General features: G+C 42.8%; 1 protein-coding gene across 1 annotated transcript in view; it reads right to left on the reverse strand.

The window, feature by feature from the left end:
- The window catches only part of Cntnap2 (contactin associated protein 2), a 2,034,995-nt gene that overhangs the window by 141,387 nt on the left and 1,865,742 nt on the right, over nt 1-27,866 (reverse strand). Inside the window, exon 20 of the mRNA XM_028876400.2 lies at nt 18,576-18,709. Coding sequence (XP_028732233.1) covers nt 18,576-18,709 — 134 coding nt within the window. The remainder of the gene's footprint in view (nt 1-18,575; nt 18,710-27,866) is intronic.

Here is a 27,866-nt window from a genome sequence, read left to right on the forward strand (position 1 = left end):
CTGGGATGAAGGCCTAATTTAACCTCAGTGAGCTATACTGGGAGGCGGGGGTGGTAAAAGGCGTGAGACACAATGTCTTTGAAGTGACCTTGAACAGGATCAGTGCTACAGCGGTAGGAAAAGTTGCAGTAAGTGTCTGTGGCAATGGGCGCCAAGGAACCAGCCAAGCAAAGGCTCGGGGAGATGACACCCACAACTCACCAGAGAATGGGGCCATGGGATGTCCACACCCTTTCTGTACCACATGAGAAGACTCCAGGCTCCAGGCTGGTGCAGGACAAAGCTCTGCAGTTGAGCCCCAAGCCAGGGAGAACTGTCACCTATGGCAGCCCACAGTGTCGAGGGCAAGTCGATAACTCACAGACTCCTACTGTAGGGGTTCTGGAGGGACTTGGCTTCTTGACAGCAATCATCTTGTATTTTCAACCTAGGGCTTGTCCCCGGCATGGCTGACGGCAGGGACTCAACAGACAGCACTCCAGCACTCTGCCTAACTCTGTACACTCTCCACATTTAAATTTAAATCATACACCACATGGTGGGCACGGTCTGGGTGTGTATATACGCGAGTGTCCGTGCCTTCAGGTCCACAGGCATGCAAGGAAGAGGAGGAGCAAAGACCCAAATGGTGATGACTGGGGCCCAGGGAAGGTTTGGAAACCTTCCTGATCGAACACAAGAGTCCTGGTAAGAAGCCAAAGCAGCAGTGAATATGAGGATGTCTGTAGAGTGGCCTGCTGTACTAAGACTCAGGGAGACGAAGCTATGCACATGCCAGGAAGAGGCCTCTGGAAGGAAGTGTCAAGTCAGCTCATGGTCTAAGACTCAAGGCCCTAGCCTACAGAAGGTTAAAGATCAACTATATACATCACCCACCCACAGGGAGCACTTGCTTCACAGGAAGTTCCTCGCTGGGACCTTCTCTTGGGCTTCTCTAGACATGAACCTTCCTGAAAAACAACCATCTTTATATGCAGCTCATTGGCCCTTCCCTGCTTGGCCACAACCAATGATATCGCACAATCTGCTTTTCATATTTATATTTTTATTTATAAAACAAGTGTTAATATATTTATGGACAAATCTGTGTGTACATTTGTATGTGTATAGGGGAACATGTCAGCTGTTTCTTCAGTGACAGTCTCAGAAGTTGTTGACTACCATGGTGGGATCAGGTAGAGGAACCATGAAATCCTGCTTTCTGGGCAGTCCTACTTCAAGCTTTGTTTAATGGTGGCAAGGGGATAGATTGGAGGTAAAAATTTTCAATCATCTTGTTACCCAAAACCTTGCAGATGGCACACTCCAAATCTCATGACAAGAGAAACTTGCTGATAAACTGAGCATCTGAAATAATAGATCAAGATTTGAACTTTGCATACTGGGGCGGAGTATGATCCATCCACACTGACCTTGCTCTCCCTGGGGTGGTAATCCCTGAAGGAGCAAGAAGACTAGATATGAGCTTGTTCCCAGGAAATGACCATAAGAAAAGTCTTCAGGTCCTTCCCCTAAGTTCCAGTCCAAAAGATACCTGTGGGTTTGGACAGCCTTTGAGCTTTCCTAAACAGAGTAAGGCCTGGCCTCTGTGACCTCACATGAGGGTCATTGCTATGGTTATGGTGTGCTCTAGTTCTTTGAGCAGCAGAATCCATTTAGTGGACTAGGATTTAAACCCAGGAGAAGGTGGGTAGGGATCCATTTCAGATAAACGACTGCAGAAGATCTTTGTGAAGACCCAATCTCACGCCTGTGTACATACATGGTAGGCGGCTCTCTTGAAAGGGACGAAGAAGGCACAATTCAGTGTCTGAGGAGTTTTTGATGTACAAGACAGATATGATCTTAGGAAGAGTTACAATAGCAAGGACCACTGAGACATCCTCACAGAGCATGGCCATGTATGATATATAGAGAGAGGACCCCAAATATTTTCCCCTATCAATATCTACCTGTCTATTTTTTTTTTTTTCAGAAACACTGACCATAGACCAAGGCTAACAACAAAGAAGCATTGGACAAACATAGACTCAAAAGGATTCTCTACTTAAACCCTAAAAAGAATCAGACACCGTAACCCTGAAGATTCCCGGACCTAAAAAGAGAAATGGGCCTGGGGAAATTGCTGAAATGAAAGAGGCTCAGCCAGACCAAGAAGAGGAGTATGCCCTGGCCAAACCCTGACCCTGAAGAAACCCAGGCCCAAAGCAAGAAGAGATGCCGGCCTGGGCCAAAAAGAAGGAGTGTTCCTGGGCAAATTCCTAAATTGAAAGAGGTCTGGGTCAAACCCTGACCCTGAAGATGCCTGTGCCCAAAAAAGAAGATATATGGGCCTGGAAATTCCTGAAATGAGAGAGACCTGGGACAAACTAAGAAAAGGAGTGTGTCTGGGCATAATCCTGACCCTGAAGAAGTCCAGGCCCAAAGCAAGAAGAGACGTGGGCCTGGGCCAATCCCTCAAATGAAAGAAGCCTAGAACAAACCAAGGGAAGGAGTGTGCCTGGGTCAAACCCTGACCCCAAAGAAGCCCAGGCCCAAAGCAAAAAGAGATATAGGCCCGGGCCAATCCCTGACCCTGAAGAAGCCTGGGCCCAAAGCAAAAAGAGATGTGAGCCTGGGCCAGTCCTTCAAATGGAAGAGGCTTGGATCAAACCAAGAGAAGGAGTGTGCCCCCTCCAAACCCTGACCCTGAACCTGAGGAAGGTTTGGGCCAGGTAAAGAAAAGGACTATGCCAAGGCCAGACCCTGAATCTGAGGAAATTTGGGCCCAAATGCAAAATTATAAATAGCCTGGATTAACCCTCACCCAAAGAAGCCTTGGGCCAAACACAGAAGCATGACTGGTCAAACCTGAGGTGGAGTAACACTGTGGTTAGTGTACCATGAGGCACTCTCATCCAAGGCCTTAATTTCAATTGATATTTTACAGCCAATCAATGTATCAATTCAGGCAAATGCCAGCTTGTTTATCGATAATCTTGGACTCACCTATAACACTTCCTGTACTAAAGACTGATATAAGCTGACATCCTGAGTACAGATGTGTGGCTCTCACACACATACTTCATTCAATCCAGACAAGATCCTCAACACATGAGAGCAAGGATGACATCACCATAATGAGCCAAGGGCTCACCTAAGTAACCTATCATTATGTATGCACCATACCAAAAAAGGTGTTACACTGTACCCTGTGCCTATCTGAAACAAGACCTTATCTTGACTTCAACTGAGTTCTTTAGGAACAAAGTTCTCAAATGTAACTCTGGCCACAGCCTGTTCACCAAGAATCCTATACTAACCCAAAATTAGTCTTGTTCTGATGAACTGACATCTGAACACATCATATTCTCCAAGAAGGGGATCTTAATGGCCCAATTATTAGCAGAGGTGCAAGGCCATAAACAGAGCTTAAAGGAAACCCAGCAATTCCATGAACCCCAAGTAGCCTGGGCCTATATCATCATCTAGGGTGTGTGGGCTACACCCTCTTTCTGTCCAACCCAGGACAAAATCCCACCACAAAGGAGCCAGGCCTTAATGGGACCAAACCTCACCTTAATGACCAAATGAAATGGACATACCCATGACCCTGACTTGGTCTGATGCCAGAGATTATCTTCATGTCAATTTATTTTATTGGACAAACCAAAGCCTCATTCATGAACCAGGCCACACCATGCTCACCAAGAAATTTGGACTCACCTGCAACTATTCCTGTACCGCTAACTGACATCATCGGATCATAGGACATAAACTAACTCATGAATGCTAATCTGCAAGCTCCTTGTGGTACCACTGTGGTTTGTGGGCTGCACTCACTGTTCTTCAAACACAGCCAACGTTCTCACATCAGGTGTGTCAAGACAACATAATGGCTTTCAACTGGCCACACATGAACAGTAAATAACAAGGGCACAGTTTGGAATCAAGGGTGTGTGGGCCACACCCAGAAATCCTCTGTGCCCAAGTCTTCCTATGTGAGGTCTTCCAGAGATCAAGGATAAGAAGTTGACCTCAGTGTGACCTAGGCCACACCCACTACTGCAGGAAGGTTAGACACACGTTAACACCATGGAGTGGTAGTCTGAAGAGTGACATAAGGGCAAAGGCCATAAAGTGACATCAGTGAGACCCTGGAAGCTCCCTGACTACAGAGTACCCTGGGTCCAGCTTAAATTTAAGGGTGTGTGGGCCACACTCTCTTTTTTTGATCCTGGATGACACTCACTGCAAGGGAGCCAGGACCACACCACAGCCTTAATGGAGACAGAGACTCACTGAATGACCAGACAAAATGGAAATACCTTCAAACAAAGACTGATTAAACTGCACTTGCCCTTGACTTCAAGTGGTTTTGTTTCCAAGCTAGACCCTAGTCTGAAAAGCAAGCATTGTTCAGCTGATGATTGCCCATCAATCTGATATCAATATAAGCTGGGGATCTTAGATCAAAGAAGCCTGTGTAAAACTTAACTTCAAGGGGGTGTATTTGGACCTTCTATTTATCCAACCCGGGATGTACCCATTAATGGAACCAGGAACATTGCTGAGCCTTCATGGTGCCTGGGACATACATGACCACCAACCAATCTGGGTGGACTTTGGCAAGAAGAGTATGTGGATTGCATCCTGTGGTCCACCACCACTGCACAGGTCCTGTTTGGATTTCAAGTCATTCAGAAAAAATTTCTGCCAATTGAGTTAAGTCAACACTAAGCCTGCGAAGAAGGCTTGTCCCACCTTAACAACAATGGGTACAGATCTGATGAGTGACATAAGGACAAAGACCATAAAGTGACATCAGTGGGGTCCTGCCAGCTCCCTGACTACTGAGTACCCTGGGTCCAGCTTAAATTCAGTGGTGTATGGGCTGCACTCTCTCTTCATATGATCTAGTACTGTGCTTACAGCAAGGGAGCCAGAACCACACACCTTAATGGCCTTAAATGGAACAAGCACTCTTCTTAGTAACCAAACAACATGGTCATGCCTTAATATCAAGAATGATTAGATGGCACATGGCTTTATCATGACTTCATCTGATCTCCCCCACCCCCCCCCCCCCCCCCCCCACCCCCCGCCCCCAGACTCTAGTCACCCGAACTCTTAGATGCATGAACAAGGCTTCCTAGGCTGCATGAACAAGGCTTCCTAGGCTGATGACTGACAGGCAATCAAAATCAGCGTGAGCTAGAGGCTAACTTATCACCAAGAAGCCTGGGTCAAATTTAACTTCAAGGGTTGTGGGCCTCACTCTGACTGATGGTTCCCAATCTTTGGTTGAACTTCTTAAAACAGGCTGTGATGGTTACTCAAGAACACCAAGTGTGGGAAGCTAGAACATCTCTTTCTATTTGCTGTCTCCATGTCTATGGCATATATCTGTATGCTCAGACAGCATCCTGAAGATCAGTGCACCTCTATCCATATTTTCTATCTTAGCCTTTAGTTGGCATCTCCCCAGGAAAAATAAAGATGGTGGAAAAGGAGACAGGAACTCTTACCTAGTCACAAAGTCATTGGGATAAAATTTATAAATTGGAGGGGCAGCTACCTACCCCTTCCAGTGCCCAAATCATATTAGCACTGATTTTTAGAGAGTTGCTGATGAAGGGCTTGGAGGCAGAGGAGGAACAGAAGGTTCTGTGTGGGTCACAGGGCACCAAGAATCTGGAAATTGTCTTTCAGTGAGATTCCACATGAGGATGAATGCACTCCCAGTGATATCCCATGCATGGACCCTAAACAGTCAGGTCCAGATTCATGTTAAAGGAACAGTAAAATGTGCTGCGCTCCTTCAGTTAGAGGAACTAGAGACTGACATGTTGCACCTCTGGACTTGTCTTTGATGATCTTGGGAAGTTTAGGTGGCAGATTTGTTAGCATGTTCACTACCCAGCTACATAGATCTCTGCCTTCCATCTCCCTGGTCTTTGTCAATGTACAATCTTCCCAGTGCCCAGGGACTTTCCCAGGGTTCCTGTGGAAAACATCCTGTGGCTTTCATGATCTTGTGAGTCAGTGGCCCTTCCTCACAGTTGGACATCCATGGTCACAGGGCTCCTCCTTCCCGTCTAGGTCCGGATCACTGTGCTCCCCATACACACATCCTTTCCCTTCTGAGATATGAGAACCCATTACACAGTCTGAAAAAGAAAGGCCAACGGTCATGTGCTTTACTGGGTTTCCCACAGATTTTTCAGGTGATGTTCTAAGGAGGTCTGAGCTAAAGGTACCTGACTGCCCCTACTCCTGGATAGGAGCTTGAAGACTCTGAGTGCCTTTGGTCCAGCATCAGAGGGAAGGATGTTTGCAGTTCACAAAAATCAGTGAGTTATACACAGAACAGACTTTCCAGGGAAGGGGTTGCCTTTCCTAGTGATAACTGGATCATCTTGAGCAAGATTTTGTCACATTCCTTGTTCATTTGCCTATCGATGGGTTGATCTGGGGATTGAAGAATGGTGAGAACTCCACCAGTGAGCCTTGGTGTGTGCACCTGGAGGTCCTACCACAGACTGTCTGGATTTTTGAGGCTCAAACCCAATACAAAAGAATACCTGGCTAAGTCCTGGAATCAAAGGAGCCTGGATGACACCTAAATGAGAGAATCCCAGGACAAACCATGATAGGAAAGCAGCCCAGTCAGAACACGAAGCCATAGCAGCCAAGGACACATTCTAAACCAAAGAGACAGGCATCAAATCCCATCTCTATAATCCCAGAATGAACCAAGTCCCCAAAGGAGGCAAGGGTGTATCCTGAAACCAAAGGTCCCCAAGCCAAGCCCTCAGACACAGGGACCCTGACCTGAGAAACCTCTTTTTGAGTTGCTGGTCACGAGGGTCAAAAAGGTTTCCAAAACAACATAGATGAACGCTCACTTCCCACAGACTGGAGGCAAGGCTCAAGTGGTGGAAACACCAGGCACTTGGGACACGGGACTCAGAGAATTTGGGCTGGATGGGACACTAAAACCTCCCGCATGAAGACTAGCTTTCATAATCGTGGCAGGTGCTACAGAAGCTGCCGAGGGAGGGAAGCAATCGATCGTGATGCCCATTAACCACAAAATGACCAACACAGTAGGTAGGGTGTCCCAAAGCGTTTGGTCATGGCACTCATAGTTAGCAGTAACTGGTCTATGCAATTGGACTTAAATTAAAGCTTGCGCAACAGGAGGGAAATACTGCCTGTGCCTGGAATCCTAGCCAATTACCCATGGCTACTGCAGTCGTGGATCTTGTGGCAGAACTGGCTACTGACACTTTACTAAACCATTATCGTTCCTGACTGCATTCTCCATGTTTATCCTAATAGCCACAGGGCTGGTGTCTCTCAGAAATGACATGGAAGCTGCACCCATGCAATAATATGAGACCTAAGAAAGAGCAATGCCATTGGAAATGATAGTGTGGACGGGAGAAACCTCATGGAGACTCATCCCTAGACAAAGAGCTACAGGCAGCTAAGCACTCCTGAGAGAGGAATAATTGGTCTTTCCAGGAGATGAGCCCCCTATCTGGCTACCCAATACCTAGTGTTCAGACCCAAAAACATACACAGGCAGACATCATAGAACAGGTTCAGCACATTGCAGGCATACATTTATGCATTTTCAATAGATAAGTATTTATTATAAGGGAAAAGAGGCCATGGCTTTGAGAGCTTGTGAGAGACGTGAGATGGCAGGAGTCGGAGTGAGGAATGCGGAAATGGTGGGATTTGATTTTAATTTAAAAAATTGCAAAATAAAATTTTAGGAACTATTTAATGGAAGTCCTTGGCTGGGTTAGATACGCAATATTGTAATATTTATTCAGTGGAACAGCTTCCTTGTGTTGTATTTTATTTCAGCACTCCTGGCCCCACCCCTAGATCTCTCTTCTCACAAGGAGACAGGAACACAGACATTACGACATCATGTTGGACATGAGCATTCTATGGGGACAGGGAGAGCTACCTTGAATTTTTAAATCAGCTGACATCCCAGGGTATAATGCTCTGTCCTCTCCTACAACCCCGTTCCACCCACACATTTCTCAAGCCCCGTCTCTCACATTAAATTCATCCCTTCTCTGCTGCCCTCATCTGGAAGGAAAACAACACAGGAGAGAGGACCACAAGCATGCTTGCTTCTCACCGGGGCAGCAGAAATCTGATCGGCCTTTTGTTTCAGATTTATACAGGTACCCGAGTGTGTCAGACTCCAGAAAGCCAGAAAATAGCCTATAAATACATTCTTAAATGTCCTATTTCAATGAACCAAGAAAAGTTTATTCAGATAATGACTTTCAACTATTTTCTCACACTTCAAATGCACTTACAGTGCTTTTTACATATTAAACTATTTTTCACTTTTTATGCAAATCATGTGGTTAGTTGGCCAATGTCAGAAATAAAACTTTTGGGATGTATGTAATTCACTGAAGAAAAACCAATGAAATGAGACACTCTGGCTAGATTTTAAAAAAAAATTGCCTATACTATTTCAGGTTATGTGCCAACTAGGACCTTGAGTATCCAAATTGGAGGAGACTTTTTTTTTTTTTTTTTTTTTTGAGCTAAGGATTGAACCTAGGGCCTTGTGCTTGCTAGGCAAGTGCTCTACCACTGAGCTAACTCCCCAACCCGGAGGAGACTTCTTAACATGTGGTTTTCAATATCCAACATTTCCAACTGTTAAATCAATCATTATTTTGTTCACTTAAATATCTGTTTTGATTTTTGAGATCAGGAATTGCTACCTAGGCAGTCCTGACCTTGAACTAACATCATTCCTCTTTTCTCTCTCTCTTACCTGATGAGATTCAGGGACCACCATTCTGGCTCGATTCCTAATATCAGCAGTAAGAGCTACATGTGTAGATGTAAGCACATTAACACACAAGGCTTGCACTCTTGACACCTGACCTAAATGTGGAGGCTGGTAAAATGTTGCAACAAGATTCCTTGCAATGACAAGGAAGACCAAGAACAATGTAATATAGATCAGTACATCAGGAACCAAGGTCTCCTGTCAATCTACCTAAAGAGTACATTCACAAATGGTGCTTGTATTGGACACTGAAGAAAAAAAGGATCAAACAGCAGGAGTATTCAATAAAATTTCATATAAAAGTCAGTGCAAATTAATAGCTTATACAGGTAGGTGGACTGCAGATCTTCATTTCTCCCTCTGTTCCTCCAGATCTAATTCTCTAGTCTCATATCCAGTACAATAGCAGACTCTGTGGGATAACCTCTTTTCATGGTCTCTCTCTATTCCAAGTAGATGAAACAGGCAGAACCTGGTTCAGCACTCTGCTCTCCTAACTCCTGTGGACCTCTTTAGACCCCTAGCCTAGCACCATTTGTGTCTGCTCTCAATATCCAGAAACACATTTTCCTTGGAACCTGCCTACAGTGATCACAACTATCAGGTTCAAAGAAAATTTCTTATCAGGTAACACATAGCCAACACACTCTCTGAAAATCCAGAGAGGAAACAGAACCTAAGGAACACCAGAAATCAGCACCCAGACCTGTAGTCATCCCAATCCTAGATGCCTAGATGCCAGTGTAAAAACACAATCAACACAGCCAGGACAATATGTCTTCACTAGAGCCCAGCGATTCTACTATTCCAACATAGCTGACTATTCCAACATAGCTGAAGCATAAGAAAAAGACTTTAAAACCACCTGCATGCATATGATAGAGGTCCTTAAAGAGGAAAGAAGTAAGTCCCTTAAAGAAATCCAGGAAAACACAAACAGCACAAGAAAATGAATAAAACTGCTTCAGACCTAAAAATGGAAATAGAATTGATGAATAAAATTCAAACTGGGGAAATTCTAGGAATAAAAAAAAATAGGAATTCAAACAGGAACTACAGAGGTTACCTTCACCAACAGAATACAAGAGATGGAAGAGAGAACCTTAGGCCTTGAAGATATGAGAGAGAATATGGATACACTGATCAAAGAAAATGTTAAATCTAGAAAACTCCTGATACAAAACACCCAGGAAACCTAGAACACTATGAAAAGACCAAACCTAGAAAAAATAGGACTAAAGGAAGGAGAAGAATCCCAGCTCAAAGGCCCAGAAAATATTTTCAACAAAATCATAGAAGAAAATGTGTGTAACCTAAAGAAGGATATGCCTATAAAAGTACGAGAATCTTACAGAATACCAAATGAATTGGATCAGGAAAGAAAATAAATAAGAAAAAAAATCACTACAAAATAATCAAAACACTAAACATACAGAACAAAGAAAGAATGTTAAAAGCTACAAGGGAAAAAGATCACGTAACAAAGGCACACCTATTAGAATTATACACTGTAAAAACCAGAAGATGTACTTCAGATCCTAAGAGACTACAGATGCCAGGCATACTTCTATAGCCAACAAAACTCCATAGATGGAGAAATTAAGATATTCCACACTAAAAAATATTTAGGTAATATTTGTCTACAAATCCAGCCCTACAGAGGGTGATTGTGGTGGTATTGTGTTCCCCAAAATATTGTGCATGCTAATAAACTTATCTGGGGTCAGAGAACAGGACAGCCACAATATTAACCATTACAGGATAGGCAGTGGCAGCACACGCCTTTAATCCTAACATTCCAAAGGTAGAAATCCCTCTGGATTTCTGTAAGTTCAATGCCATATTGGAAACAGCCAAGCATGGTGACACATGCCTTTAATCCCAGGGAGTGATGGCAGAAAACAGAAAGATATATAACGTGTGAGGATCAGAAACTAGAAGCATTTGGCTGGTTAAGCATTCAGGCTTTCGAGCAGAGCAGTTCAGTTGAGAGCCATTGACATGAGGACACAGAAGCTTCCAGTCTGAGGAAACAGGATCAGCTGAGGAACTGATGAGGTGAGGTAGCTGTGAATTGTTCTGCTTCTCTGATCTTCCAGCTTTCACCCCAATTCCTGGCACTGGGTTTGATCTTATTAGTAAGAACTTTAAATATTCCTGCTACAGGTGATAGAAGGCAAACCCCAACCTAAGAAGGTTAACTACACTCATGAAAACATAGGAAATAAATAATCCCAGATCACCAAAATCAAAGGAAGGGAAACACACACACACACACACACACACACACACACACACACACACACACACACCTACTTCAATTCTTCTTCTTCTTCTTCTTCTTTTTTTTTTTTTGGTTTTTCGAGACAGGGTTTCTCTTAGATTTGTGCCTTTCCTGGAACTCGCTTTGGAGACCAGGCTGGCCTCGAACTCACAGAGATCCACCTGCTTCTGCCTCCTGAGTGCTGGGATTAAAGGCATGTGCCACCACTGCCCAGTGCCCTACCTCAATTCTTAACATCTATTTCCCAAACATAAGGGCAAACATGTTTGTAAAAGAAACACCCCTATAGCTTAAATCACACATTGACCCTTGCACTATGATAGTGGGAGACTTCAATTCTGTACTCTCACCAATAGAGAGTTGATCCAGCTCTCCTTGATAAAAGTCCTGGAGAGATTCAGGATACAATAAACAAACCTAAACATAATAATGACAGCTTACAGCAATCCCATAGCAAACATCAACTTAAATGGAGAGAAATTCAAAGCAATTCCATTAAAACCAGGAATAAAACAAGTGTGTCCACTCTCTCCATACATATTCAATATAGTACTTGAAGTCTTAGGTAGAGCAATAAGACAAGTGAAGGAGATCAAGGGGATACAAATGGGAAAGGAAGAGGGTGGTTGGTGGTGGCACTCGCCTTTAATCCCAGCACTCGAGGCAGAGTCAGGTGGATCTCTGTGAATTCCAGGCCAGCCTGGTCTACAGAGCAAGATCCAGGACAGGCACCAAAATAACACAGAGAAGTCCTATCTCAAAAAATAACAAAAAACAAACAAACAAACAAAAACAACATAAAACCAACCAACCAACCAAAAAAAACAAACAAAACAAAACAAAACAAAACCCAAAAACAACAGCAGCAACAACAAAACAAAACAAATTGGAAAGGAAGAAGTCAAAGTATCTTTATTTGTAGATGATATGACGGTATACATAAGTGACCCTGAAAATTCCACTGGGAAGCTCATACAGTTGATAAACACTTCCAGCAAAGTAGTTGGATACAAAATTAACTCAATAAATCAGTAGTTTTCCTATATACAAATGACAAAGAGACTGAAAAAGAAAGGGACCTGACACCTTTCACAATAACCTCAAATGATATAAAATATCTTGGGGTAACTCTAACCAAGTAAATGAAAGGCTTGTATAATAAAACTTCAAGTCTTTGAAGAAAGAAATTGAAGAAGATATCAGAAGATGGAAAGATTGCCCCATGTTCATGGATTGGTAGGATTAATGTAATAAAGATGGTCATCCTACCAAAAGTAATCTACAGATTCAATGCAATCCTCATCAAAATTCCAACACAATTCTTCACAGATCTTTAAAGAACAATACACAAATTAATATGGAAAAACAAAAAACCCAGGAAAACTAAAACAATCCTGAACAATATAAGATCTATGGGAATCTCACCATTCCTGACTCAAGTGATTTTACATAGCTATGGTAATAAAAACAGCATGGTATTAGCATTAAAAACAGACACATTGATCAATGGAATCAAACTGAAGATTCAGACATAAACCCACACACCTAGAGACACTTGATTTTGATAAAGAAGTCAGAAATACAGACTGGAAAAAAGACAACATCTTCAATGGTGTTGGTCACACTGGATGAGTGTATGTAGAAGAATGCAAATAGATCCATATTCATCACCCTGCACAAAACTCAACTCCAAATAGATCAAAGACCTCAACATAAAACCAGACACACTGAACCTTAAAAAAGGCTGTTGGGGTCCAGCCCCTTTATAGTCTTCTCCAAGAATTCCAGAAGAGATGCTACTAGCGGCAGATTAATTAATCTGAGGGACTCTCGAATAAATCTGTGTTCATGAAACTCTTTAGTCCATTCACTTTATTCTTCTAAGTCAAAATCTCTCTACACAGCTTCAATTCTTTTCTCAGACTTAGCTCCTCTCTGTCCCTTCCTCTCCTGTCTTCTCATTGTTCTATCTAAGTTTCTCCCATCTTTGTTCCCCTTCTCTCTCCCTTGTTAAGTTTAAATACACATACAATTCGTAATTCTCTGTCTCTGCCACTTTCTGCTCGGGCAGAGCAAGTCTGCTCAGTAGCTAGGAAGCCTGTGTCATAGCTTGATGCACCTGGTATATGAAAGCCCTTTTGTTCTGAGTTAATTGTCAAAGGGGAAGTCTAGAGACACCACTAAGGCTATGGAAGAAGGAAGGGTTGAAGATTAATTTGTGCAAGGAACAAAACTTTGTCCCTAACATCTGTCTGACATCAGCAGTTGTCTCTGTATGGGTATTCACCTGATATCAGGAGACTAGTGGGTGGTATGGAATGTTTATCTGTCTGCAGGCTGTCCTTGGAATTGAGAAATATCTCAGATAAAATGCTTTTGTCCAGAGTTGGCCCTAGCTGAACATTGCTAATGATGATAATTACAGAAAAACTTGAAATTAGGGGTCTGGCTGTGTGATTGCTTTTAGCACAGTTGGGAGATGTATATCCAAATACTTTAATTGTAAACGGGAAATTGTGCCCAATGAATGATCAAACATACTGTTCTAGGAATGGAAAAGCTACAATAGCTCACGAGAAATTCATCGCAGGAAATGGCTAATATTCAAAATCCAGTATCACCAAGACTCCTTAAGTCTTGGCTTTATCCTCTGGAAGGCCCTTGGCTTCTTCCAGGTATTACATTTGCATAGTCAGATGAATCCCTACTTGATATTTCTGCAGCCAGCAGCAGAACCTGATAGAAGAGAAAGTAGGGAATAGCCTTAAACATATTGGCCCAGGAGAAGACTTTCTGATCAGAATACTAATAGTGTAGGCACTAAGATCAATAATTATTAAATGGGACCTCATAAAACTGGAAAGCTTCTATAATGCAAAGGATTCCATCATTTGGACAAAGTGGCAGCCTACAGAATGGGAAAATATTTTTACCAACTCCACTTCTAATAGAGGGCTAATAGCTAAAATGTATAAAGAACTGAATAGAGTAGAGATCACAAACAAATAAACCAATTAAAATGGGGTAGAGATCTAAACAGAGAAATCTCGATAGAGGAAACTCAAATGGCTAAGAAACACTTAAATGTTTGACATTCGTAGCCATCAGGGAAATGCAAATCAAAATTACTTTGAGATTCCATCTTATACCTGTTAAAATGGCTAAGATCAAAACCACAAATGACAGCTCATGCTGGGAAGGAGGTAGAACAAGGCAAGCATCTCTCCACTGCTGATGGGAGTGCAAACTTGTGCAGCCAGTATGGAAATCAGTACAGCAATTTCTCAGAAAATTTGGGAATCAATCTACCTCAAGACCCAGCTGTACCACTCTTGGGCATGTATCCAAAGGACATGTTTTCCTACCACAGGGACACACTTGCTAAACCATGTTCATTGCTGCTCTTTTCATAATATTTAGAAATTTGAAACAATCTGGATGTCTGTCAACTGAAGAATGAATAAAGAAAATGTGGTACATTTTACACAACGGAGTATTACTCAACTGTTAAAAAAATGACATCATGAAATTTGCAGGCAAATGGATGAAACTAGAAAAAAAATAATCCAGATGTAATCCAGACCCAGAAAGATAAATATGATATGTATTTACTTATATCTGGATATTAGCCATTACATAAAATGATAACTAAGCTACAATTAAACCCAGAGAGGTTAGACATAGAGGAAAGGTTCTAGGGGGTTCACATGGATCTTTCTGGTAGGTTAAAAGTAGAATAGATTTTATGGGTATATTGGAGCTGGGGAGGGCAAGAAAGATCAGGTGGGGAGGGGGAGGGAAGATGGGATTGAGGGAATGAGGGGAGAGACAGCTAGAATTGAAGAGCTTTTGAGGAGCATTTGAGGTGTGATATGGAATCCTAGTGCAGTGGAAACTTCCTATATGAAAATGAAGTCTCCCAACGAAGTCTCCAAATAATGAGGGAGACAGAACCCCTTATATTCATTCATCTTTTGTCACCAAATGAAGCTTCCAATGCTGGGACTGGGTTTCATCCAATTGAGTTGTTGGCCAAAGGGATCCCATGAAAATCCCCAAACAACCCAGGCTGATGCCCAAATGATAGGCTGCACTCCACAAACTGACAGCAAGACCCCGTTGCTGAACACAACACCTACACGACTCACTGAGCATGGAGAGGTCGAGCTGGTGCCCAAATAGAACCTTCACCGCCATGTTATAGTGTCTATGACATGGAAAAAGTACTCTGCAGGCTACCAAAAGAGAAAAGTAAACACCAGCCTAACCACAAAAGTTTCAACCTACAATCTGTCCTGCCCACAAAACATGCTAGGGCAATGGTGGTACAAACCTTGTGGGAATAACCAACCAATGTCCAGCTTGACTTAATGCCCACTCCATGAGATGGAACCCATACTGAACAGTGCTTGGGTGACCAAGAACCAGAGTTTAGATAGCCCAGACACCTAGCATAAAACCAAATACTACTGGTCTAAAAAAAAATGTAACAATAAAATGACTCCTAATGATAGTCTGCTATACTCATAGATTGTTGCCTTATTTAGCCTTCATCAAAGATGCCTCCTCCTGCATCAGATGGGAATACATGCAGAGAAACACAACAAAATAAGGTATATAGAAAGACCTTGGAATACACAGTTCTAAATGGGATGTATCCATCAAATCTCTCCCCTCAGAGCTCAGGGACTCCCACAGAAGAGGCAGAAGGAGTGGAGGAGACAAAGGGGTCTGAGGACACTAGGAAAACGAAGCCCTCTAAAACAACGGAGCAATGCTCATACAAACTCACAGCGACTGAAGAAGCAAGCACAGGGCCTACATGGGTCTGCACCAAGTCCTTTGCATATATACTATAGCTTTCAGTTTAGTGCTTTTATGGGACTCCCGAATGTGTGAATGAGTGGGTCTCTGATTCCTGGGCCTTCTCTTGGGGCTCTTTTACTTTTCTATTGGCTTGGCCTGTCCAACTTTGACATGATGGTTTTTATTTTATCTTATTATATTTTATTTTGTTATGTTTTGTTGTTACCTCCCAGAAGCTTGTTCTTTTCTAATGAGAGACAGAAAGGGAGTAGATCTAGATGCAAGAGGAGGCGGGGGAGCAACTGGGAGCAGAGGAGGGAAGGGGAAACTGTATTCAGATGAAAAGGAAAAATAAAAAGATATAAAAAGAGAAATTTTAATTAAATGCCAATGAACACATTGTCCATAAAAAAAGCATAAAGCCATCTATCTCTTGGCTTTAAAAATTATTATTATCATTATTATTATTGTGGTGTGTTGTGTGTGTGAGTGTGTGTGTGTGTGTGCATGTGTGCATGTGCATGTACATGTGTGCATATTGTTGTAAGTGTGTGGAGATCACAGGACAACCCTCAGGCGTTGGTCCTCTCCTTCCACTGTGGAACTGGGGATTGAACTCAGGTACTCAAGCTTGGTGGTAAGTGCCTTCCCTTTGAGCCGGTCTCACCAGCCCTCTCCCATCTTTTCTGAATAAAGCTTGGGTCCTGGTTAAAGACGGGCTTGATCTGCTCAACAATTTGTAACACATAAGGTGTGCCAGGTACCATGCAAGGCCCAAGGATTCTGTCAGCCACTGTGAGATAACCTCACATCTGCCACCTTTGATAGGTGGCCTAACAGGCTGGAACAGCACGCTGTCATTTTCCAAGGGAAGATCTCTTTTTAAAATGCCCTCTGGCATTTACTGCTAAGGCCACATGCACCCCCCTCATCAAGTTATAAATCTGACACCCGTCAGCACTCAAAGGAGACAGGGCTTCTGCTTTTTCTTTGCAGCGCTGACTTTCCCAGCAGCTGGCAGATCCGGTGAGGAGGGGAAGGATGCTCAGGCTCCACCACTTGCCACTCTGCTTTGCAACAAAGCAGCCTCCTCCTGCTCTTTGTCCTGACAGGTATCTGTATGGCGCTCCATCTAGACAGTGCGGTGACAGCCCCCTCCTTGATCTTCTGGCTTGCTTCCCAGGGAGACCTTCTTATGTCATGTTTTATTCATGGTGTCTCCCCAGATGCTTTCTTTTATAAGAAAAGTCAGTGATAGGGGTGGGCAGTAAATGAACCTGAAATAAAACTTGAGGGTAATAATAAAACCACCTGTTGGTCTCCTGAAAAACTATGGTCTTACATTTTTTTTTTGGGGGGGCAGTGAATTTTGAGGATTTTAAAGGATGTCTCCATAGAGGAAGAAAAAAACCCAATATTGTTATTTATATTGTACTTGGGTCATGAAAGAAGTAGGTCAGGAAGACCAGAATAGCCTTTGCAGGGAAACATGGAAAACTTCAGATATCTTAGACTGTAGCTAAGAAAAATGATAGGATGGATAAGAAGAGGCCTGAAAGATGCTCAAATGATAGCTAAGAAATGAGGCAAGGGCCATGAAGATTATAGAGGCAATATGTATTCTACTTCTCTTTAAAAGATTTCTTCACCTTAACTGCCATTGCCTTTCTTAAAAAATGAGAGTTAACTGTCCTTCCCCATGGATCTGCAACCTCAGGTTCCACCAACCTTAGATCAGGAATATTTGAAAATAAGATTGTCTGTCTTGAGCATGTACATGACATTTTTACTGTTTTTATTCCTTCATATAGCATAGCAACTGTTTATGCAGAACTTACGTTGTATGAAGTTGGCAAGGAATATAGAGATGATTGTAAGTGTGTAGATAGGAGTGTAGAGATGCTGTGTGAATTCTATGCCATCTTCTATAATGGACTTGACTATCTTCAGATTTGGGTATCCATGAGGAATTTTGGAACAAATTCCTCATGAATAACAAGTGATATCTGTGTATACCTTTATACTTCATAAGTTAAACATTTAGAGTAGAAAGTATAATATTATTTGTCTATTCCACCTGCCCCAATTCCCTAGGTGTAGGTCTGTAGCTACTTGGGAGGCTGAGGAAGGGAAATCATAAGCTCAGGGCAAGGCAGGGGAACTTCATTATTATTATTATTATTTTTTAGTGTGCATGTGTGTGTGCATGTGCGTGCGTGCGTGTGTGTGTGTGTGTGTGTGTGTGTGTGTGTGTGTGTGTGTGTTACATGTGTGCAGATGCTCACATATGCCATAAGAGGGCATCAGCTCTCTAGAAGCTAGAGTTACAGACAATTCAGAACCCAATGTGGGTACTGGGAACTGAACTCATGTCCTCAGGAAGAGCAGCAAGTGCTCTTAATCACTGAGCCATTTCTTCAGCCCTTAGCCTGGGAAACTTAATGAGATTCTGTCACAAATTAGAAAGTAAAAAATGGCTGGGGATATATCTCAATGGTACAGAGCTTGACTAAGCATGTGCAAGGTCCTAGGTTTGATTCACAGTTTTATAAACAAAACCAGAATAAAACCTTCCTCCCAAAGCAATGGCCAGGCACTATAAGGTACAGAGACTATAACATTATGTTAATATCATGCTGTAACTTGTATGCACACATATAGTACCTTGAGAATTATGGTCTTCTCATGCCGAGTGATGTTGACACTGTGGGGCTGTCCATTGGCCATGTTCCTGTGGTCTACGTCGATATTGTATGGCTCTCTGGTTCCTCCCAGGTTGTACCGGATCTGCAAGTTTCCTACAGGAGCAAAAGGAAAGAGGCCCAGTGCTTTTTCGCTGGAGGTTTATTTCAGTGTTTCCTCACCCACTGCTGCAGCTCCAGCTTCATATAGACTCTGCCCCTTCCATGCCCATGGGCGCCATTCCAGCCTTGAATTGGGATCCACTACCCTGAGGCCTAGGCTAATAGTGCCAGAATCACACATGTTCATGTTTGCCAATGACAAACACCAGTGACCATTATCACCCAGTTGAAGCAGCAGATGGTACAAATGTTCCCAGTGGGGATGGTGTCTGAAAATGAAGAATGAGGACAAATACCATATAGTACAGTGGAGACGCCTGCAAGCTCACAAAATGCTACATGAAATAAAAAATGAAATCTGGAGTGCAGGGACTATCTCGCTCCATCAGTAAAGTGTGACATGTGGCATATAAAGGAATCATGAGTCTTATTAAAAATAAACATAATTTGCAAAAGATAAGTGCATGGGATTTTGAGTGGCCTCACTGAGACCAAAGAGACAAAGCAATGAATTGTATCCAAGGTTCAGGACTAATCAAATGCAATTTAGGGACAAGATGGATGTCCCAGGTGTCCTGAGCCCAGTGACAGTTCACTTTGTCTTTTCATCCTCCCCGCCCCCACAAAGTGAGTACAATTTTTATTTCTTATTTATAACCTTATTTATAATTTATAAACATTAATGTTTTTTCCCCATTTTAAACTTAAATTGGTTTTATACACTTAATAATACTTGACATCTCAAAGGTTAAAGATGGATCCAGCAATCTCTAGCAAGGGTTTGATTAACTGTCACCAGTGGATTCTTGGTTGTCTCTCATTTTTCTTTTAAATAACTGATGTTCTGATTTTAAATTATAAGATAAAAACTACAGTAATCAAAACCATAAAGTAATCGAAAGAAAGAAAGTAGGGGTTAGCAAGATGATTTGGCTGATAAGAGTATATATTGTTTTCACAGAGATCCTGAGTTTGGTTCCCAGCACCCAAATTGGGTGGCTCATAACCACCTGTGCCTCCGCTCCAGGGAATCTGACACCCTCTTATGCACTTGACAGGAGCTGCACTCACTCACGCCCATACTCATTCCTACATATACATAATTAAAAAATTAATCTTAAAAATGACCTGAAACTTGACTATCTAGAGAACTAACTACTCTAACCATCTTGGCAGTCTCTGCTACAGGCCTTTCTCATGCACACATTTAACACATGTACAAAAATGAGTGTGCCACCCTTCCATAGTTAGGCATCCTAACACATGCCATTTAAAATGTAGAATTGTTTTCCTGGAGTTGAAAGTATAATCAAGAATTAATTAGTTGTATCCTATTTTTGTTTTAGGAAAAAAATTCAATAAGCTACTATTTTTGAGGGTTTTGCTTTGTTTGTTTGTTTGTTTGTTTGTTTTTGAGATAGAGTTTCTCTGTGTAGCCCTGGTTGTCCTGGAACTCACTCTGTAAACAAGGCTGGCCTTGAACTCAGATCTGCCTGCCTCTGCCTCCTGAGTGCTGCGATTAAAGATGTGAACTACCACTGCCCAGCTTTATTTTTGAGTTTTTATCCTCACATTTTTTATCTTAAATTTCTTTGCTATGGTATTCCTACCAAGCACGTATGATGGTTGTCTTCTGAATGTGTCTACATCCCATAATTTTTTTCTATCTCAGGAGCCACATAGATTCCATTAGAGGAGATGGCCTGCTCTCTGTGTGGTCCAGTACCTTTCCCATTCCCCTGAGCCATGCGTTTTACCATCTTCTGACTACACTGGGGCTGCTTTCTCCAGGTCCTGAAGACCTCTGGATGGGCATTTAACACAGATGTGTGCCTTTCTCCTGGACATGTGATCTACACCGGGCTTCCAGCATCTACTGCTTGGGTTTGCTCACTCATTTCTGGCTTCTTCGCTGGCACAGTCCTTCACCATCCTTTCTTCTGAGTCCATGTCCACCTCCACGGTCATTGCACTCAGTCGTAGCTTTGTTTAAGGTGCAGGCACATCAGACCCCAAACTTGTAATCCAGCCAAACTTCTACCCTTCTGACTCTTTCCAACCTTCAACTCAATATTTCTGCTTGGCTGTCCCTTTGGTACCTTGGACTTGCATTGACTCTCCATCTCATCATCCATCTTTTTATGCACTTTGGTGAATGGCCACTTCATGCTTCCAGTTACTCTTGTCATAACCCTAGCTATTCCCTTTCCAATATTTCATGCACTGTAAGAAATTCTTGGCTTGATCTTGAAATCAGACCCCGAATCTTAGTACTTTTTATTTATTTCATTTCTGCTTGCAGAACATCCTTTGCCTGGGTGGTTGCTGTAGCCTCCACACTAAACCCTCTTTCTGCTCTTACTCCGACTTCTCCTACACCAGTTTGGCCTTTGCCCCTCTCACTTCCACACAGTGGTCAGAGTGAATCTCGGCTCATAATGTAGCAATGAAGACTTCCTGTCACACTCAAAGTGACAGTGACTCCCTATGCCTTACATGAACTCCCACTGTCACCTTTAGCCTACTTTCTCACTTCTTTCCTTGCTCACCCCTCACCTGTACACATCAGCCTTCTAGCTGCTTCCCCAGAAGTCCAGCAAGTTCCTGTCTCAGGACTTTCACACTCAGGGCTCTTCTGTCTAGAATGTTCTATCCCACATTACTGCAGAGCTGACTCTTCCCTCATCCAACGATTTGCTCTTCGGTCATATGCCTAGTGATGATTCCTGTGACTTCTCCATAGAAGGGGAAATTTCTCACTCCTTTTCCTTGGCCGGCTCTTCCATTTCTGCCCTATCCTCCACCCCCATGACAGTTCTCACCATACAACACTCTAGATTCCATCTCATGCATTTGTCTGTCTTCTCTTGTTTCAGCAAGAGCTCCATGAGAGCAAGACTTTCCATTTCTGCTTCTGGGGATTTTAGCCACTGTTTAGAACACTTCCTGCTTAGTGGTACTTGTTGAATATGTTTATGAATGGTCTCCTTGCCTTTGTGCTTTCTCCCCAACATTTTCTTTGCAAACCTGAGGGATCTTTTAAAAACACATACTTGATTATTTCACTGGTTCATTTACAATCCTTCAACGCCTTTCAGTTGCTCACAGGATGAAGGTTTATGTTTCTAATGTTGCTGTGCTATATTTGCAGATCGTGACACTTTCTCTCTTACATCCAAGCTCCCTTGGACCCCTCTTGTTCTCTAGAAAATTCTATTCCCTTCCTACCTCAGAGTGTTGGAGGGAGTTGCTCCTTCCCAAGCTGTTCACTTTCCTCTCCTTAGTGTTTCCCTGATTTCCCCTTCATCCTACTAGCATAAGATATAATAGTTATTTGTGTTTAAGGATATAGTTAATCATAGCTTGGTAACATGTGGAAAAATCAAGTTGTCTTATTTGGTGTGTGTGTGTGTGTGTGTGTGTGTGTGTGTGTGTGTGTGTGTGTGTATGTGTGCATTTGCACATGCATGTCTAAGCATATGAAGGACAGAGATTGACCCTGAGTATCTTCTTCAATTGCTTTCCATCTTAATTTTTGAGACAGAGTCTGTCACTGAATCTGGAGCTCACTTACTTGGCTAGACTGACTGGCCAGCGAGCACCAGAATCCTCTCATCCCTGCCTTCCTGGCATTGGGATTACAGATACAGGCTGTCCTGCCCAGCATGCACTGTGGGTGATACAACATCCAGGTTAGACATTAGATGTCTTAGATATGCAGCTGTGCATATTCACCATTCATTTATTCATTTCCTTGGAACAAACATACTCAGTGTCTATGCAAAGCACAGCTTTCCTAAAGTCCCACCGTGAGCTGTCTGTGGCACTACAGGTACAGAGTTGACTTCCAATCGTGACAACTGTTCCAGGTCCCCAGCATGGGTCAGGTGCTATGTACGGATCTGGGGACACAGAGACAAGTGAAAGAAAGGCGGCTTCCTCTGTGGGCTGGAGGGCAGAGGAGCTGGTAATAATGCAAAACCTCAACATGTCTCTCCTACTGTTCATCAGTGGCTCATTTATGTTTGTCACCCATCTTTTCATCTTTCTTTCATTTTTATGGATTCTTTGGGCTTTATGAATATGTTTTAGAATTCACCTAAGTGCTTCACATAATAAACAGAAATTATTTGCTCTGAGAAGAAGGGATGAGCTGAAACTTTAAATGTATAGGTAGTGACTATCTGTAAACAATTATGGCAACATTCGAGTAATAACATTTAAATGATTCATTTATTCCTTTCAAATAACAGCAGAAGAGGACTACTAAGTGATGGTGGAGAGAATGTTACTATTTACCCATTAAAGTAAAATATTATTCAAATAGGGAGACACTTCCCTTCTTTTATCTCATGTTCATCTCCCAAGTGAATTAAAGCCATTCTAAGGAATTGCTCTTTTATTGGCTGTAGCAAATCACATGCTTAACAGATTTACGATCTCCTGAACATCACCAGTACCATCAGCAAGCACTTACAGGGCACCTACTGGAGGCAGGAAATGTAGAGCTGCGGGCTTTGCCGCTCTGGTAAGACAGGGCATATTTACGACAGAGACAGACAATAATACATTAAGTGCCAAACAAATGAAACTGAAATAAGTGTAATGGGCGTTTGAAGCCAGACGTCATCAGAAGGAGGCGGGGGCTGGTCAGGGCTTATAGTGGAAGGCACCTAGGTGTACACTGCAGAGGAAAGTGAGGGCACCAGGTCAGGGAGTGTTGTGGGCGTGAGAGCTGAGCACAGACGGCCCCAGAGTCTTTTAAAGCATGGATTTCTTGAAATTGTGGAGTAAGAGATGTGAAGGCATAGACTGAATTGCTAGACTCTGGCTAGAATACCTCCTAACCCTTATGGGGTGGTTTGAATCAGAATAGGTTCATTTGTTGGAATACTTGGCCCCCGGTTTGTGGAATTGTTTGGGAAAGATTAGCAGGCGTGGGCCTTGTTGGAGGAGGTGTGTTACTGAGGGGTGGGGGTGCTTTGAGATTCCATTCCCAAATTGTTCTCTCTCTGCTTCCTGTTTGTGGATTGGGATATCAGCTCTCAGCTACTGTTCCAGCACCCTACCTGCTGCCATACTGATGATAGACTCCTTTCCCTCTGGAACTGTGAGACACAAATGTGGTGGTATTGTGTTCTCCAAAATATTGTGTACTCTAATAAATTTATCTGGGGTCAGAGAACAGACAGCCACTAGATACAAAGGCTAGAAAATGGTGGCACTCACACCTTTAATCCTAGCATTCCAGAGATAGAAATCCCTCTGGATCTCTGTGAGTTCAAGGCCACATTGGAAATAGCCAAGCCTGGTGACACACGCCTTTAATCCCAGAAAGCCAGCCTTTAATCCCAGGGAGTGGTGGTAGAAAGTAGAAAGATATATAAAGCGTGAGGACCAGAAACTAGAAGCATTTGGCTGGTTAGGCATTTTGGGCTGGTTAAGCATGTGGCTGGTTAAGCATTCAGGCTTTTGAGCAGTAATTCAGCTGAAAGCCATTGGGATGAGGACTCAGAAGCCTCCAGTCTGAGGAGACAAGACCAGCTGAGGATCCGGTGAGGTGAGATAGCTGTGGCTTGTTCTGTCTCTCTGATCTACCAGCATGGACCCCAATAACTCGGCTCGGGTTTGATTTTATTAATAAGTACTTTTAAGATTCCTGCTACACACAAAGAAACCCTTTTTTTCTAAACCCTTGCCTTGGTTGTGGTGTTTTGTCACAGCAATAGGAAAGCAACTAAGACACCTTACATGGATGTGCTGCAGAGATTTTAGACTTAGCAGGTCACTCCTCTGCACATTAATGCATTGGAGGAGATGACATTTTACAGATCAGGAAACAAAAATAAAAAGTACTCACAGATTATCTAAGGCAGCAACAAAGGGGAGAATCAGAATTTGAATCCAGACAGGTCTTCTCCCAGAGGACTGATGGATCTCAACTGGAAGATTGTGGGATTTGTCTCTTGTGTTTTTAGTGTATGTGGGTCAGTAAACGATGCTTAATATGGCTACAGTACACTGTCCCTACTAAGCATTTGTCTTTGTAAGGGAAGGCTACCCTGCCTAGGTGTGAAGGGTATAAGCCACTGACAAGAGAAGGACAGAATCGGAGTCTGACAAGGTACCAGGGGCATGGCTCCACTCATCCCTCAGCAGATATCCAGGAGGTGGGACAGCTGGCGTCTCTGATGAGGGGGCTGCAAACACAACCCTGTCATTCACTCTGTGCCATTCAGGTGTGTTGACTTCCCCTGGTGTCACAATGTGAAAACTATCAGGAAGCCCGAGTTAGAGGAGGTTTGCTTTGGAGAGCAGTAGTGGGAGCTAAGGTCATGGGTCACCATGAGGGTAGGCTCTATGGGACTCATGTGCCTGGATGGCCCACAAGAGCAGGGAAGATAGACAATCAGCTGGGGCTGAGGACACGGCCTCTGAGAGGCTGTGGTGTGGCTGTCAGGACAAGGAGGTTTCAGGAAGGCTGACTCTGGGAAATAGTGAAAGAGCTTTTGATACGTGAAGTCTCACGAAGCCAGGATGGATATTTAGTTAAAGCCTTTAAATTGTTTGTTTAGTATCTCCACCACCACACTGTCATCCATAAATGTGGTGGTTAGAAAGAAAATGGTCCCTAAAGGGAATGGCACTATTAGGAAGTGTGGCTTTGTTAGAGTGGGTGTGGCCTTGTTGGAGGAAGTGCGTCACTATGGGGGTGGGCTTTGAGGTCCCCTATGCTCAAGCTACACCTGTGGCTCAAGATGTAGGACTCTAATCTCATTCTTCAGCACCATGTCTGCTGTGTCCTGCCATGATGATAAAGGACTAAACCTCTGAAACTGTAAGGCGCCCCCAATTAATGTTTTTCTTTATAAAAGTTACTGTGGTCATGGTGTCTCTTCACAGTAATAGAAACTTTAACTAAGACCATAGACCTTACTGCTTCCCCCCCCCTTTTTTCTGAATGCTTTCTTCAATTTTTTTCATTATAAATTCCAGTTAACAAAAAGATGTGTTATTTAGACTAAGTGTGGAAAGATCACATTTTACAACACTTTAATGATGGTTTTCCAAAACCCACAAAGAAAATGTTTGGTTTTGATTTCCAAATACATCCAGTCTGTTTTGGGGGTGCCTGCAATGGAGGGCTCCCAGCCTGGATTCAGACACCTGCATCCAGACACCACCCCCACTTACCCTTTACCAGCTGATTATGCAAGACTCTTAATATTTCTGTACCCCAGCTTTTCCACCCAGAGGAAAGGATGAGAATCACGTCACCCTGTAGAGTTGTGAAGCTCATCAGAATCGATGCATCCAGAGCACTTAGGAGAGTGCTGTGCACAGGTAAGCACCATTAACCGGCAACCATCACTGTAGAATCATCAAATGAGGTTCTCTCACATGATAAATGCCCCCCCAGGAGCGCCATGCATGTAATGCGGACATAGGCAACGTGCATGTGAATTACCACGTACACAGCTGGGAAGAAAATTTTAGCAAGGAAGTGACAGAGGAACAGACAGCACAGTGTCCAGTGGTCTGTGCTCATCAGCTTCTTGACACTCTCAAGGTGACAGCCTCCCTTTGTGAGACACGAGAAGCCACAGGCTGTCTGCCTACTAGGAGGCTGGTACACAAGGGAGAACGTCAGTGGATTAAAAAACCCACTGAGCCTGATCTAGGCCAGTAATTGCCTGAACTCCTGAGGCATGGGGCTTGAGCATTCTTCTCTCTTGAGCTCTTGCTTTCTGGTTTTACTTACTTGTTTATTTTTTAATAGAAAAGTGACATGTACTTAAAGTGTCTGAGCATCTGACATGCACAGAATGGTGTCACTTGGGAGAAACAAATCATGCACGTCTAACCACCGTCTGTGCTCTTCTGGTCTGTTCATGTTTGTTTGATAGAGCTAAGCTGATATGATATATTTAAGGCTGTGTCTTGCCTCCTCTTAGTGTAACCTTATGTTATGTGAACTGCCCCTATGTCTTTAATTATTTTTCACAAACACTATCTTAATGGACATATAATGACCCATAAACCAATGGTTCTCTTTTATATTACTTTACTAAAGTGGACCTTGTATGTTCTTTCCAGTTTTTATTTTCGTAAGCAATACTACAATGAATATATTCTTGCTGAAGACTCTGATTTGGGGCTTTGTTTCATTAATAAATTCTGAAAAGGGAAACTCAGGGGCTCTGGGACACATGCTTTTCTTTCATCTTTTTTTTTTTTTGAACTGACAGTGCATTGCCCAGTGAGTGTATGAAAATTCACTATTTTTTTCAAATATTTAGCTCAACTGTGATAATATTTTGATTCTCATAGATAAAAATCTTGTTCTCTAAGATGTACCAACACTTGAATGTCCATTAAAGATTAAGAAGAGATGGTCAATAGGAGAGAAAGACTATATTTTCAACCTACACACTCCATAGGAAGTGAGTTAAAGACTTTCCTTCATACACCTAAAATACTTGTATTTATAAAAAGCAATCTTCTTAAGCATTAATACATATAGACACAGGTTTTAGAGAGAGAGGAAACAGATTCCTCCATATGCAGCATGTTTATTTGTATACTTCTGGCCCAGTAAGACTCTTTATAGAGCACTGTTGAATGTCAAAGTCATTTGCATATTCTCACTTGGATCCTTTGGCTTAGTGTACAGAGGATAATCAAGATGGCTCTGATGTCAACAGTCAGTCATGGAGCAGGAGGGGCCCCCTTGCCTACTCCTCTTTGCTGAACTATAGCCTGCCAATGGATTCCAGGTAGGGGCAGACATTTTCTTCAGTTTTGTACCCACTGAGGAGCCCACTGTGTCCCAGTGGATAGATACAAGCTCTTGGTCACACAGATAGCCCTAGTTAAACATAGTGGCCATAAAACAAAAAGACATGACTATGGGAAAGGGATTTGTAGAGATGCAGTGGGGGAGGGGTGCCAGTGTTCAGAATATACTATTTGTGTATGAAATTTTCAAAGAATAGATTTAATAAAGGATTTAAAAGATGGCTTCAAAAGACCAGGGAGATGGCTCAGTGGGTAAGGTACTAGCTACTCAAGTGTGAGGACCCAAGTCTGGGTTCTCAGGACACCTGGAAGGTCATATCCAGAAGCTTATGTCTTAAGTTCCAGCATGGTG

This window comes from Peromyscus leucopus, chromosome 3 (genome assembly GCF_004664715.2).
Source record: "Peromyscus leucopus breed LL Stock chromosome 3, UCI_PerLeu_2.1, whole genome shotgun sequence".
NCBI classification, from domain to species: Eukaryota; Metazoa; Chordata; class Mammalia; order Rodentia; family Cricetidae; genus Peromyscus; species Peromyscus leucopus.